The sequence below is a fragment of the Oryx dammah genome, unplaced genomic scaffold (genome assembly GCF_014754425.2).
Source record: "Oryx dammah isolate SB20612 unplaced genomic scaffold, SCBI_Odam_1.1 HiC_scaffold_24, whole genome shotgun sequence".
Classification (NCBI taxonomy): Eukaryota; Metazoa; Chordata; class Mammalia; order Artiodactyla; family Bovidae; genus Oryx; species Oryx dammah.
In genome coordinates this window covers 30113299-30127116 of record NW_024070208.1, presented here as the reverse complement: position 1 = coordinate 30127116, position 13818 = coordinate 30113299, and the positions used below count along the sequence as shown (strand labels likewise).

General features: G+C 43.9%; 1 protein-coding gene and 1 non-coding gene across 3 annotated transcripts in view; one reads left to right on the top strand and one right to left on the bottom strand.

The window, feature by feature from the left end:
* USPL1 (ubiquitin specific peptidase like 1) overlaps nt 1-4642 on the top strand; it is a 30727-nt gene extending 26085 nt beyond the window's left edge. For both annotated transcript variants that reach the window (XM_040267145.1, XM_040267144.1), the window contains one exon: nt 1122-4642. In XM_040267145.1, the coding sequence (XP_040123079.1) occupies nt 1122-2965 (1844 nt within the window). In that variant the 3' untranslated portion in view covers nt 2966-4642. The remainder of the gene's footprint in view (nt 1-1121) is intronic.
* An 8571-nt stretch (nt 4643-13213) lies between these two features.
* On the bottom strand, nt 13214-13287 carry TRNAN-GUU. Its single transcript has one exon. It is a non-coding gene; the product is annotated as a tRNA-Asn (tRNA).
* Nucleotides 13288-13818: the final 531 nt, after the last annotated feature.

Here is a 13818-nt window from a genome sequence, read left to right as displayed (position 1 = left end):
ATTGAGGTGAGAGACTACTATTGGTTTATAGTTTGCTATTTTTCACCGAATGTTCTTCCTGGGGATAGTTTGGATACATATCAAAATATGCTTATAAAAGCACTTTGCAAATGGAAACTCATAAATATAGATATTACTTTAAAGTTTTACCCTACTTCAGAATTTAGGGGGAGATTAGTTCTCAATAGCTTAAAAAAAAACTGAAAAAAAAATTATAGTTTTCTAATTGCATTCTAGAGAATGAAAAATCCTCTTCAGAGAGAAGAGGTTAGGTATTTTCCAACTTTGACAAATATATAAAAATTGTATGGTTAGCTTATAAAAAATATCCTGGCTCTTCTCTAGAGCAGTGAATCAATCTCTGAGGCTTCAGCCCAAATAGTAATCAGTTGGTTCTAACATATGTTTGTGGTGGAGATCCACTGACCTAGGCAAAGAAAATATTCTCAAAGTTTTAATGGGTATAGGATAAGAAGTAGTGGGTTTGGATTGTTTATAAGACTGTATCAACATAAACTTATTTAGCAGATAGTTTTGTTTGGGATTTTTTGGTGTTTTAGAGTGGGTATTTAATGTCTTTTCCTGTCATTGATCATCTCATCCCTACTTGACAAATGAGAAAACAGGGGCTTAGAAATAAGAGCAGACACCCCAAAACGTAAGCTTTTATTTTTTTCCTAACAACTCCCCCAACCAATAATATAATCAAATTAAATGTTGGTACTTGAGGTAACAAGCTTCATTTATCTTGAAAATTCATATATATGAAAAACCTAATCTATTTTCTGATATTGTTAGATATATCAGGTGATACTGCACTCTCAGTTCCATAAGTTAAAGATACTTCTGTCTTGATTTTTATGAGCATTTTAGAAAAGAGTAAACACTGCCTCAGTTTTTCACATTTCTGGATGTTAGTTAGTCCATAACTTTTGTTATCCAAATCCAAGGACTTGACATTCGGCAGAGAAAAATGGTGACATAAGGATAAGGCCATGTTTTCAAGTTCTCTTTTGGTGGGTATTCAGTAATAATAGCAGTTAAAAAGGCCAGAAGAAAGTTACCTAGGATAGTGGTCTGTTTGAATATCTAACCTCTCACTTTCACTCCCCATTCCCCAGGAAGTTGGCTAGAATGTGATGACTTAAAAGGCCTGTGTTCTGAAAGGCATGAGACGTTTCAGGTTCCCGCTTCGGAGATACATATTGTTATTTGGGAAAGAAAAACATCCCAGATGACAGATAAAGCACCTGCCTGCCATCAACTTAAAAAGACTAGTGACCAGTTCGCTTTCGGCAACGAAAAGCAAGCGTCTCCAGCAGCATGTTCTACAGGCGAAGCTGCCTCAGCTGAACCGTCTTCAGGAACGCACCCCACAGATGTGTCCATGGTTCCTAATACCCTCTCACAGGATGAAGCCGTAGCTCCTGGACATCATTCTCTTCCAGATCTGAAAGGTTCAGTTGACAGCAGTATCTTACCTTTGACGTTTGAAGAAGTACAGTCCAACTCTGATGGTTTTTTATTAGAACACAAACCTCTGGCAGAAAACGTAGGGGTTGTTGAAGCAAACACTTTGCAGTCAGAGGAGCCACTCATAGCTTTTTTAGTGGCCCCATGTGAGGACAAGCTTACCCACAACCAGTCTATGGACTTAAGCTTTTCATCCCAACTTGTAACTATGCCATCAGTACAGGTGACTACAGAAGATACTGTAGTTACTCAGCCTGTGAATGACACTCATGCTGGTGACCTTACACAGCAAGTAAAGTCAGTAGACACTGAGGGTACAGTTGTGCTAGAGAGGAATGCTTCATTGAAACAACATGTTACATCTCAGGTATCTGATTGGAAGGAAAAAGAAACCACAGCATTTTCTCAAACTGTAACAGCTAAGCCATTACAGAATCCACCTCTGAAAGAGAAGAAACCATTTGTGGGAAGTTGGGTAAAAGGCTTATTAAGCAAGGGTGTTTCTTTTATGCCCTCTTGTGTTTCAGCTCATAACAGAAACACTGTGACTGATTTTCAGCCTTCAGTTAAGGGGGCAAGTAATTTTGGTGGCTTTCAAACTAAAGGTTCAAGACAAAAGGCCAGCCAGGCCTCCAGGAAAGCTCACAGGAGGGCAGCTAAGCTGCCTCTGGTGAGTAACTCTCCTCCAACCCATCAGTCACCAGCCAGCACAGCTTCCACTCCCCGTGCTGATGGCACTGGTGATTCGGAAGTTTGGAAGAGATGTGAAAGTGCCTCCTGTGGAGCTCACCTCAACCACAATTCTCATGGAAATGAAAATGGTATTTCTTCACCAAACCATGGAGACACAGTTGAGGGTCAGATTCATAAACTCCGTCTAAAACTTCTTAAAAAACTTAAGGCAAAAAAGAAGAAATTAGCTGCTCTGATGTCTTCCCCCCAGAATGGAACACTTTCAAGTGAACCTTCAGAACAGGTGTCCCATTGTGGGTCTCCAAATGATGGTGAGTCAATAGAAGGCTTGCTACAAGAACTGCAGCGTCAAATTGACATTGCCGATAATAAATCAGGGTGCGCCACAGTTCCCGGTGTTTCCCCGTATGGTGCTCAGACTCATGAAGAAATTCTAGCAGAATTACTGTCCCCGACCAGTGTGGTTTCAACAGAGCTCTCAGAAAACGGGAAGGCTGACTTCAGGTATTTAGAAATGGGAGATAGTCACATCCCGGCACCAGTTCCCAATGAATTAAACAGTATTCCCCACAACACACATCTGAGGCAGGAGCATAATTACTGCAGCCCCAAGAAAAACCTGAGTGAACTTCAGCCAGATTCACTCACAAATAATGCTTTTATTAGAACATTGAACTCGGAAAGTCCCATGAAGACTGATATTTTTGATGAGTTTTTTTCTGCTTCAGCATTGAATTCTTTAGCAAATGACACGTTAGACTTACCTCATTTTGATGAATATCTGTTTGAGAATTGTTGAGTGCTTTGGCTCTTTTTAGTTTAATATTTATTACTACTCTTGGAAAAATTTACTGTATTTCTAGGTAGTGTTTGACACACTGGCCTTGTCATGAACAAAATGTAAGCTACTGAAGGTTTTGCCTCTCCAGTATTCTTACCTGGAGAATGCCATGGACAGAGGAGCCTGGTGGGCTACAGTCATGGGGTTGCAGAGAGTCAGACATGACTGAAGCAACTTAGCAGTAGCAGCAGCATGCCCAAGAAGCCTGTGATCTGTTTCATAAGTTTAAATAATGATGAATGTGTTCTCTTTTTTTGGCTTCATTTTGTGGTAGGTGAATGAGGATTTGAAAATGTTAAAAATGAAAAGTAGTGTATAGATTCTAGCAATTTGTACAGTTGGGTACACTCAGTTTCTACATTTCAAATTTTAGTTTTGTTGGTTCAGGAGAAACACTAGTTGATACAAACTTAAGTGACTGTATATGGTATGTGAGCATGTGACTGTTTTTACTAGTGGTGCTGTGGTCTTAGATAAGAGCCTAAGCATGTGTCTTGTACCAGTAGAGTGGTATAGAATGTAAACTTCCCCCCCATATAATTTGTCTCCTCTTTCTCTCCTTAAAAAACATGACAGGAAACTCATAACTAGAATGTTGCATAATGTGATCAAAAAATGATCTATAAAAGGAAAAAGTAATGCATTTTTGTGTTGATGTGCTAAGAGATTATAAGTATCATCTTTCTCCCCTAAGACACCTATTTCTGTAGCCAAAGTGGAACACACCATCTAACAGTTATGTTTTGGCAGAAATAGTTTCCTTATATGAACCTGTAGCTTCATTTAAACTTCGGATGCCCAAACAGCACCTCCTGCTGTATTAATTTGAATTAGTAGCAGAGTTACTAAGGTTTAAGGGTGGCCATCTTGGGGAAAGAATACTTTGCTAGGGACTCAGAACTTCAGAATTAATTCGTCAGATTTACTTCCAAACCTCCCTCCCTTCCCTTTTTCCTGATTACAAAAGTGACACGTTTATTATAAGGAAAAACTGGGAAAATACAAGAAAACACCAAGATTTCAGAGTATTCATCTTAACATTTAGTGATAATAACTACTGCAGACATTTTCATGTTTTTATGCATTTAGACTTTTAATAAATAAAAGCTTCTGTTGTACCTGTTTGTTAATGATCTGTGTTCATGTTTAATGAGCATTTTTTCCATCTTTAGTTTTTGACGCCTTTCAGATAACTATGTAATGTTACATTGTATTACCACTGTTTCATCGGTTTATATTTTGAAGTGATTTGTACTGTTTCGTTATTGTTAATTATACTTACTGACAACAATTTTCACAGATCCAGGTTTTATTTTCTGGGAGTGGAATTGCTGGGTTGAAGAATATGCACTTTTATTTTTGGTCTTGAGTCATTTTGCTGAATCCTCATCAGCACTAGGAAGTAGCATTGGTTGGGGGAAGGAGAACCTTGGCTCATTTTGGTTACATTTCCATGATGACTAGTGAGGCCGAATATTTACTATAACTCTCTTAGCTATTTGAGTGTCTTTGAGGCATTACTTATCCATCCTTTACTTGTTATTAATTATTCATTCAAATATTTCTAGGTTTCTGCTGAATGTCAAGCATTGTTGTAAAGCTGATATAAGGCAATAAAAAAATAATAAAAGGAAATTCTTGCCTTTCAGTCATTTGCCTTTTAAACAAGAAGGTAAATCTATAATGTTAGGTGGTAATAGGAAATAGATGTGGTTGACTCTTGTTGTTTGGTAGTTCTGTAAAGTTGCCGTGAACACTGCATTAGCAATTACTGAACCACTGCTCCTGGTGGGAATACAGTTAGCTTCCTGTGAACCTCTGCTCACAACATCATCATTTGATCAACAAATGATGTTTTTTGTGTCTTTCTGTTTAAAGATACCTTATGTAATAGATATTATTGCTTCACTAACGTTGAACACAGGTCCAACAGTGCTGTAGCTCATACCTGAATGGAGCTTGTCCCACACACATGTTTTCTTCCATAAGACACATCACATCTTCCTTGAGCTTGGGAACAGGAGATAGGACTTGAGCACCACGCTTCAGGGCTATTTTAAACCACAAAATAACTAACAAAAAGCACGAAAAATGTCCATGAGACGTTGGGTCCATGCCAGCAGTCCTTGAAGTCTGGTCCTATCCAAGATGTACATGAGCATGTTCAGTTCACACCAAGTGATCTGTACCACACATCGAGGACCTTGTGGCACAGACCAGATGTTCTGCAAGGGACTCAGATCTTTCACTTGCTGTGTACACATCCACAAATGACCACAAAAGCACTGCAGGTATTGGTTTCTAGGGTTACAAATTTTAGCAAGTAGGCAAATTCACAAATGCAGACTTGATAAATGTCAGATGGTACTAAATGCTATGGAGAAAAGTAATGGGCAGATTATTTTAGACCAGGTGGACTTGGCGGGAGGGGTGGCATTTGAGCAGGTCCTTCAGTGAAGTTAGGGAATTGACAACGTGACTGATTCAAGGGCATTATCCCAGAAGAAAAGCCCTGAGGTGTGAGGGTGCTTGGCGTGGTTGAGAACAGGGAAGAGGCCAGTGTGAACAGTGAGCAAGGGAAGGAGAATTAGAACATTGGGTTAAAGAGGTTGGCAGAAACCAGATCACGTATGGTCCCCGAAAATAACAGGAAGCCACCAGAAGTTTCCAGACAAGGCAATGACACAATCTAGTCAAGAGGTTTTAAAAGATCACTGACTACGGTTGTCAGAATGGAAGTGCTAGTTTATGACAGTCTCAGTTCAGACAGTGTGGAGGTGTTAAACAGCTGGACCACTGTTGCATTTCAGAGGTGGAGCCAACAGGTCGAGTTGATGGTTGCGGGGTAGAAAGAGGATGCAAAGAGGGAGCTCAGATTTTGTTGCTTGAACACATGAGTAGTTCTGTCTACTGAGATGGGACAGACTTGGGAAGGAAAACATTTAAAGGAAAGAATTTATTCAATTTTGGATGCATTCCCTCTCCTGAGTGATCAGAAGATAGGGTTTCCGAGCTCGGAAGGCAAAACATCTGTGATCGTGGGAACTATAATCACTGATGTGCATGTACAGGAAGTGCACAAACAAGGTGTGTGCTCTGTGAGTGAGCAGCTGCACCCGGAGTCGTATCCTCAAGGCCGGGGAGCAAGACCCTCACCTTCGACAAGCTGGCCCTGGACTCCGCCAAGGGCTGTGGCACTGTCCTCTCTGGTCCTCTCAAGGGCGGAGAGAGGTGTACAGGCGTTTCGGCAAGGCCCCAGGAACCCTGCATAGCCACACCAAACCCTTTGTACACTCCAAAAGCTGGAAGTTCGAGCACACCAGAGGCCAACCATGGCTACAAGAAGTTTGTTATTAAAAAGATTCTGGATGCTAAAAAAAAATAAAATTGGATGCGTGAATGTAAGATACCTATTAGACTTCCAAGTGGGGAGAATAGGAAAGTGGATCTACAGCACTGGGGCTCGAGAGGGGACCGCTGGAGATAACCATCTAGAACGATGAGTGCACGGATCCTATTTGATGCCATGATGTAGTGCGTGCCTGCTAAGTCACTTCAGTCATGTCTGACTGCAGCCCTATGGACTGCAGCCTGCCAGGCTCCTCTGTCCATGGGATTCTCCAGGCAAGAATACTGGAGTGGGTTGCCATGCCCTCCTCCAGGGGATCTTCCCAACCAACCCAGGGGTTGAACCCATGTCTCTTAGGTCTGCTGCACTGGCAGACAGGGTCTTTACCACTAGCACCCCGTGGAGGGTGGGGTCATTATGGAGTTAAAACAGCTCTGGGGATAGAAGAGGGGCAGTTAAGAGGAAAACCAGGTGAGTGGTGTCCTGAAAATCAAGGGAAGAGCTGTCGGGAAGGCTGCCGACTGGCCAGGTGCCGCTGAGCAGTAGAAAAACACGAAGACCGAGACCTGACTTGGGTCTCGGCACCGGGGACACCCTTGGTAACCTAGCCAGGACCGTTCAGTGCAGCTGTGAGGACAAGTGTGAATGGGTTCAAGCGAGAAGGGACGGTGAGAAAGGGCAGATACACATCCCATTCTTTTGAACCATTTGCTTGACACCTGGTGGGGAAATGCAAGGTCAAGGTTTTTCCTGTTTTTAAGATGGGAGATGTTATCACATGTTTAAGTGAGAGCTCAAGTGTTCCAGAAAGACAAATGGATGTTGTAAATGAGAGAAAGGACAATTGCAGGAGCGGATTTCTCTGGGATGAGATCCAAGATCAGAAGAGGGTGTGACACTAAGAGCTAGAAGAGTCTATCCATTTTAGTACCAAGGAAAACAAAAAGTATGTAGGTATTGTCATCAGAAGATTTGAAGATTAGGGGATAAGGAGGGTCTTGTGATTCTTTTCTCAAGGAGCCAATAAAAGCTGCGGGCCTGAGGGGAGAAAGACTTAAAGATGGAAGAAGAGAGATTTGAGTTTCCGGTGCTAAATGAACAGGACCATGCAGTAGGCTCACTAGGCAGTGCTCAGAACCCTCCAGAAGTCTATGGTTGTAAACTCTACTGAGACCAACTAAAATGGTTGTTTATTTTTCTCTAACCGTGTGTGCGGCTAGGGTGCAGGACTGAGAGAGTAGATGGGAAGTTAAAGAGTTAGCTGAAGTTAGAGGCTTTGTCAAACAAACTGGATACAGAAGAGAAAGGAGTTCAGGTTTTAGGCAAGAAAATGATTATAGTAAAGGATAAGGAGGGAAGGTTAGGAGGGACATGGGATAAGGAACGGTCATTCAAAAAGTGGTGGCGGACCTCCATGAACTGGAGGTGGGTTCAGAGAATGCCGGAATGGGACTCTTGGAGGAAGTAAGCAGGTTAGAAAGTGGTGTACTTGAACCTGAGCTTTCAGACACGGTGCACTGACCTGAGATGACAGGGTCTGAAGGATGACAAGGGAGGTGCAAGGCCATGGTTGGGTCAGGAGCTGAGGAAAAGTGAGGAGACATAGGAACCAGGAGGCCAAGGTGGTGTATGGATAGTCTCTGTAGGTGGTTGTTGCTGCTGCTGCTGCTAAGTCGCTTCAGTCGTGTCCGACTCTGTGCGACCCCATAGACGGCAGCCCACCAGGTTCCCCCGTCCCTGGGATTCTCCAGGCAAGAACACTGGAGTGGGTTGCCATTTCCTTCTCCAATGCATGAAAGTGAAAAGTGAAAGTGAAGTCGCTCAGTTGTGTCTGACTCTTCCGGACCCCATGGACTGCAGCCTACCAGACCCCTCCATCCATGGGATTTTCCAGGCAAGAGTACTGAAGTGGGTTGCCATTGCCTTCTCTGTAGGTGGTAAAGGCATCTAAATGGTAGACTGTCTTTCTGGCCCTCTTGCTTTTGCCTCCAGGAGATCCTCACCCCCTTTTCTCCCATCCATGTTCCCTCAAGAAGCACAGAAGAGACACAGGTGGCTGACAGGCACACCAGGACATTTCTGAGTAAAGCAGACCCACAAAAGGCACTTCTTATTATATAAATAACTTCTTCACAACAGCCAAGTTCCAAAGTGACAAGGAATCTGGCACTGGAGAAGTTTAATCAGGAGATTAAATGTAGCCAAGAAGCAAGAGGTCATTGGGAGAAAAGAGGCTCCTATGAAATACTTCAAATCTCAAAATGAAAATGAGTTTTCTGCTTAGTTACTGCAGGCACTTAATAGCTGGGTCAAGCACCCTTCTTGCCAGTTTTCTCTTTATTATAACCTTCCCGCTGAGTTTGGAGGCAGAGACGATCTAAATATGCTGAAAAGTTCAAGTGTGTCTACGCTCACCTGATATTTAAAGCTCCTCCTAGGCCCAAGACGATGTAAGGCAGGCCTGTTCAGAAGGATGGCAAAATGTTTGAGTTGTAATCTAGAGTCCCATGGATACAGACCTTGTCATTATCATAAAGCATCTCTGTGGATGGTAATTAATAGAAAAATTCTATCTTTAAAATTTTAATTCTATATTGAGTTCTTATCCATTGCAGATTGTCACCTCTGTAGTAGTAGTATAGTGAATTCCAATTATCAGGTCAGCCTATATATGCTAGTACAAGTGACTATATTAGATAATTAAATACAAACTATCATTACACTCAACATGTGCATATAATAATCTATGCTCTACTTTTTCAGCTTATTACTAAGGCAGTTGAGCATCTCCTTATTTTAAAGTGTGTATTTGATTTACTTGTTTCAGAATAACTAGTTTGAGTCATCTTTGACAGACAGACAATAGTTTTTGGTTTGTTTTTACTGCAAAAAAAAAAAAAAAAGGCTCAATTCCTGTGAGAGGGTGACTCATGACAGCAAATATGACAGTTTTCTGGGAGTCATTAAAGTAACTCCCAAGGAAAGAAATGTAAATTGGTATCTGGTGATGGTATAAATCCCTACAGAAGGGGCCCTGAAAGCATCAGTATACTAAAGCGCTTCACAGAGTATGTCCAGTGGTTCCAGAGTGTTAACAATAAAGCATGCATGCTCAGTCATGTCCGACTTTTTGTGACCCTATGGACTGTAGGTAGCCCACCAGGCTCCTCTGTCCATGGAATTTCCCCGACAAGAATACTGGAGTGGGTCACCATGCCCTCCTCCAAGGGATCTTCCTGACCCTGGGATCAAACCCACATCTCCTGCACTGGCAGGCAGATTCTTTACCCTTGAGCCATCTGGGAAGCCCCTACAATAAAACATTAAGTGTTAAAGCCTCCAGCGAGCTCTTTTTGTCTCAAGTCCTTTATTACTAATTTTACAAATGTACTTAATTTCTCAGCAAGGAAAAAAAAAAGGAACTGGCTTCTCTTTGTGACTTGTCAATACTATTAGACTCTTCTAGTTCTTTGTGTTACCTTAAAATCTTCAGTTTAGTAACTTTTCCATACCTAAACACTTTGCATTTGTCATGCTTTATGACTTTGATCAGTAATTAGAATACAAATTGGATAAAATACAAAACAGGGCCAAGAACCTGCACCAGAGGCTCTGTGACTCCCTTGGATGCTGTAAATAAAAATTTCTCAGTAAATGTGTACATTCTGGGGAGAAGAGCTTTAGCTTCCCATTCAGATTTTCACAGGGCTCTGTGAAACCCCAAGTGGTCTGCTGGAAACTATCTTAAATAAATGAAAGTGATAGTGAAAGTCATGTCTGACTCTTTGTGACCCCATGGACTATGCAGCCCATGGAATTCTCCCGGCCAGAATACTGGAGCAGGTGGCCTTTCCCTTCTCCAGGGGATCTTCCCAACCCAGGGATGGGACCCAGGTCTCCCGCATTGCAGGCAGATTCTTTATCAGCTGAGCCACCAGGGAAGCGCACCTTAAATAAATGAAGTTTTACTTAAAATGAAGTTAAACTTTAAAAAAAAATGACGTTTCTGAGGCTAGGTTCTCAATAAACTCCATGGTGGAGAACTGACCACAGGTTAGATAAGCTAAAAATATGGACAATTTATAATTTTTTGAATTTCAAGTTTTCTTTAAGAATCATCCAAAGCAAAGGTATCACCATTTTTCTGGGTCCCCCAGGCTTTAAACCTAAAGGAAATCAACCTTGAATATTCATTGGAAGGACCGATGCTGAAGCTGAAGCTCCAATACTTTGGCCACCTGATGCGAAGAGCCGACTCACTGTAAAAGACCCTGATGCTGGGAAAGATTGAAGGCAGGAGGAGAAGGGGACGACAGAGGATGAGATGGTTGGATGGCATCACCAACTCAATGGACATGAGTCTGAGCACACTCCAAGAGAAAGTGAAGGACAGGGAAGCGTGGTGTGCTGCAGTCCATGGGGTCACAAAGAGTCAGACATGACTTAGGGTCTGAACACAACAAGCTTTAAATGTGGGCTCCACCCTCACACTTCCCTCCTTTTTCCATCCTAAGGTTTCAACCAGTCTTCCCTTGAATGCATCCATGCCTTCTTTCCTTTACTCACCTTAGCCTAGAGCCTCACTGCTTCTCCTTTGAAATATAAGTGTGTCTCAACTGTCCTGTGATCTCTTATTTCTTATTGATGCTATTGTCAGCCTGACCACCAAAAATAGATTTCCTTCTATCCTAAAACAGAAACCTTTTAACAGTGACTCCTTTACAGAGTCAAGCCCAGCCTCCTCCCTCAGTCTTCAGGGCCCTTTTGCAAGCTAAGAACATTTTCACTGCACCCTAAGTACATACACATAGTCCACCCACAACCCCCGCCACCCCCTCATCTTGTCCTGAAATCTGCCCAGCCTACAATGTCCCGCCCCTGCCTTGTGCCCTGTCCAGATCTTTCAGGGTCATTTCAAGTTCTCCATGAAGACAGTTTAGCCCATCGAATTTGACTTCTTTCTTCAGGGCCAGGGGACATTTTTCTGTGTTCCTCATGCTGATCCTTGGCCATAGGCATTTTTATGTGACTGTTGGCCTCTGTGAACCACGTACCCAGGAAGGCAGGGATGGCTCTGGTCTTGAGTGTGTGCCATGGGACAGGCCTGGGCTAGGTGAGTGAGCGGCATGAATAAAGGCATGGCTCCTCCTCTAAAGAGATCACGGTCCCGTTCAGGGAACAAGTAACTCCCTGGTTGCAGGGTGCTATGATGAATTGCGGAGGACGGGCATCTATATCAGATGGAGGCAGTGTCGGGGAGGCTTTCCCAGGGGTAGCTTCTTAGCAGATGTGACCCAGGTAAGCAGAGATGGGGAAGGGCACGCTGGGCAGATGGACAGACATCTGGCCAGGAAGAAGGTGTAAGGCAAACTAGACCTTTCAAAGAACCCTGGTAAGTCCTTATAACCTCTAAAATGTTTCATGCGGAAACAGGGTGAAGGGAATCCTCTGGATCCTAAAATGATCATTAATATGGTCTCTTCCTTCGAGGAGCTTAGAGACTAGTGTAAATATACTCAGCTTCAAAGTGGAAGGATCTGTCACTTCAGTTAACAGCAAATATTACAGCTTCTTCATCTTGAAATGTGAGACTCAGTTTGAACAGTCTGTAAATGATCTTATGACAATTCCACCTCCACCCCCCATTCTCTCGTTTCCACTGTAAGCTATCCTGAAGTGTAGGTGGAAAGTCTGGAATTTCCAGGAGCTTCAGAAAGGCTCCTAGCTAGGAACATTTGGGTGGGTCGGGGGTAGAGGTAGGGGGGACGCACTACTGTTATTCTGTCTGGAATTCTACTGAAAGTGCAATGTTGTGTCTTCTTCCTGAGGGCTCCTAACAAGGCAATAGAGGATATTTTATCATCAACAGTAACTTGATAAATAATTGTCAGCCAGCATTTGTCAAAGCATTCCCTAAGAGACACCCTAGTGATATAGTTTAACGATTCCTTCTTCTGGGTCTCTAAAGTCTATTCATGGTAGGTACATCCCAGAGAAAAAGCACCTACCTACTGAGCACCAGGTGACCTCAGTCTTGGCAAGAATGAATTACAGCCTCATGTTATCATATTGTCATGTGGTTCCCTATCTTTATAGAAAATCGTATGTATACAGTGATATAATGTTAATTACTTTTCAATAAAATCAGGAAAAAAGAGGAAATCGTGTGTGAATCCACTGCTTGAAAAATATTTGCGTCTTCTGTGCGATGAGTTGAAAACACGTCGTTTGAGATTTTTTAACAGGAACCTCTACACTTTCTAATTTCAGGAAAAATTCTGCCAGGAGCTTAAACGAAGTGAACAGTTAAGGCCTTTGCCTAGATTGAAGTCCTGGGTCCAAAAGCTAGATAGAGCACAACTTAATTCAGCCCACAGTGGCTTGGGATGAATTGTGCCTCCACAGTCTGAGAGGTCTCCTCTTGCTTGTTTGCATCTGCACGGCTCCTCCAATCTTTCTGACTGCACATAAGGCAAAATTGCATAACCACTTTGGCTTTTGAGTGGTATCAGGTTTTCCTAGAGAAACCAATGGTTATTTATTCATTCACCCACCAGTGAGCAATTGAGTGTTTGGGGTTTGTTTTTGCCATTGCAGTGTCTGCTGTTGATGAACAAGGTCGGGCAGGTCTCCTGGACCATGGGTGCACATTTCCCCCACATACTCGTTTGAACTAGAATGAGCAAACCACGCCGCAGCAGCGTCGCTCTCGGATTCACCAGCACCGAACACCATTAACTGGACGTCGTCTTCCTCTGTCCTAGAAGCGTCGCAGTATCGTACTCTTGCTCCATTAAAAAATCTCCCTGTTGCCGTTTTAAAATGAATTTTCCCGTAGAGGAAAAACAAAACACTGCCGTCCCTGGGTGGGCTCGAACCACCAACCTTTCGGTTAACAGCCGAACGCGCTAACCGATTGCGCCACAGAGACACGGCTACTGGGGCTGCGCTGCGGTGTATACAGATTTCCGCGGCCGCAGCAGCTCCCTAGCTGCCCGGGGCGTTGCCTCGCGGGCACCTCGGAGAAGCGCGCCGAGGAGGCGGCGGGAGGAGCCGGAAGGCAGGCGGACGTTCGGGCGGAGCCGCGGGGACTCCTCGGGGGGCAGGGCGCCGCCCGCAGACCCCGCCCCCCGGAGCCGGCCCTGGCCCCGCCCCCTGCAGCTGGCTCCACCTCCCGGAGCCGGAGCCGGCCCCGCCCCGGCGGCTCGGGGGTTGGCCGCGCCCCCTTCCCTCTCCCTGTGCGCGCGGGAAGGTGGCAGCAGCGCGCGGTGACCGTGACCGCGACCCCGGCGACAGGGCGCCCGGCTGCAGGGGCTGGACCGGGTGAGGTCGCCCGTGCTCCCTCGCCGGAGCTGTGAGAGGAGCATGGATTTTGCCCCCAACCACCCCCCCTCCCCAAATTGTGACACCACAGATCCGCGGTGTGAATTTGCCATATGCACTTCTGTGCTTGGTGCATGGA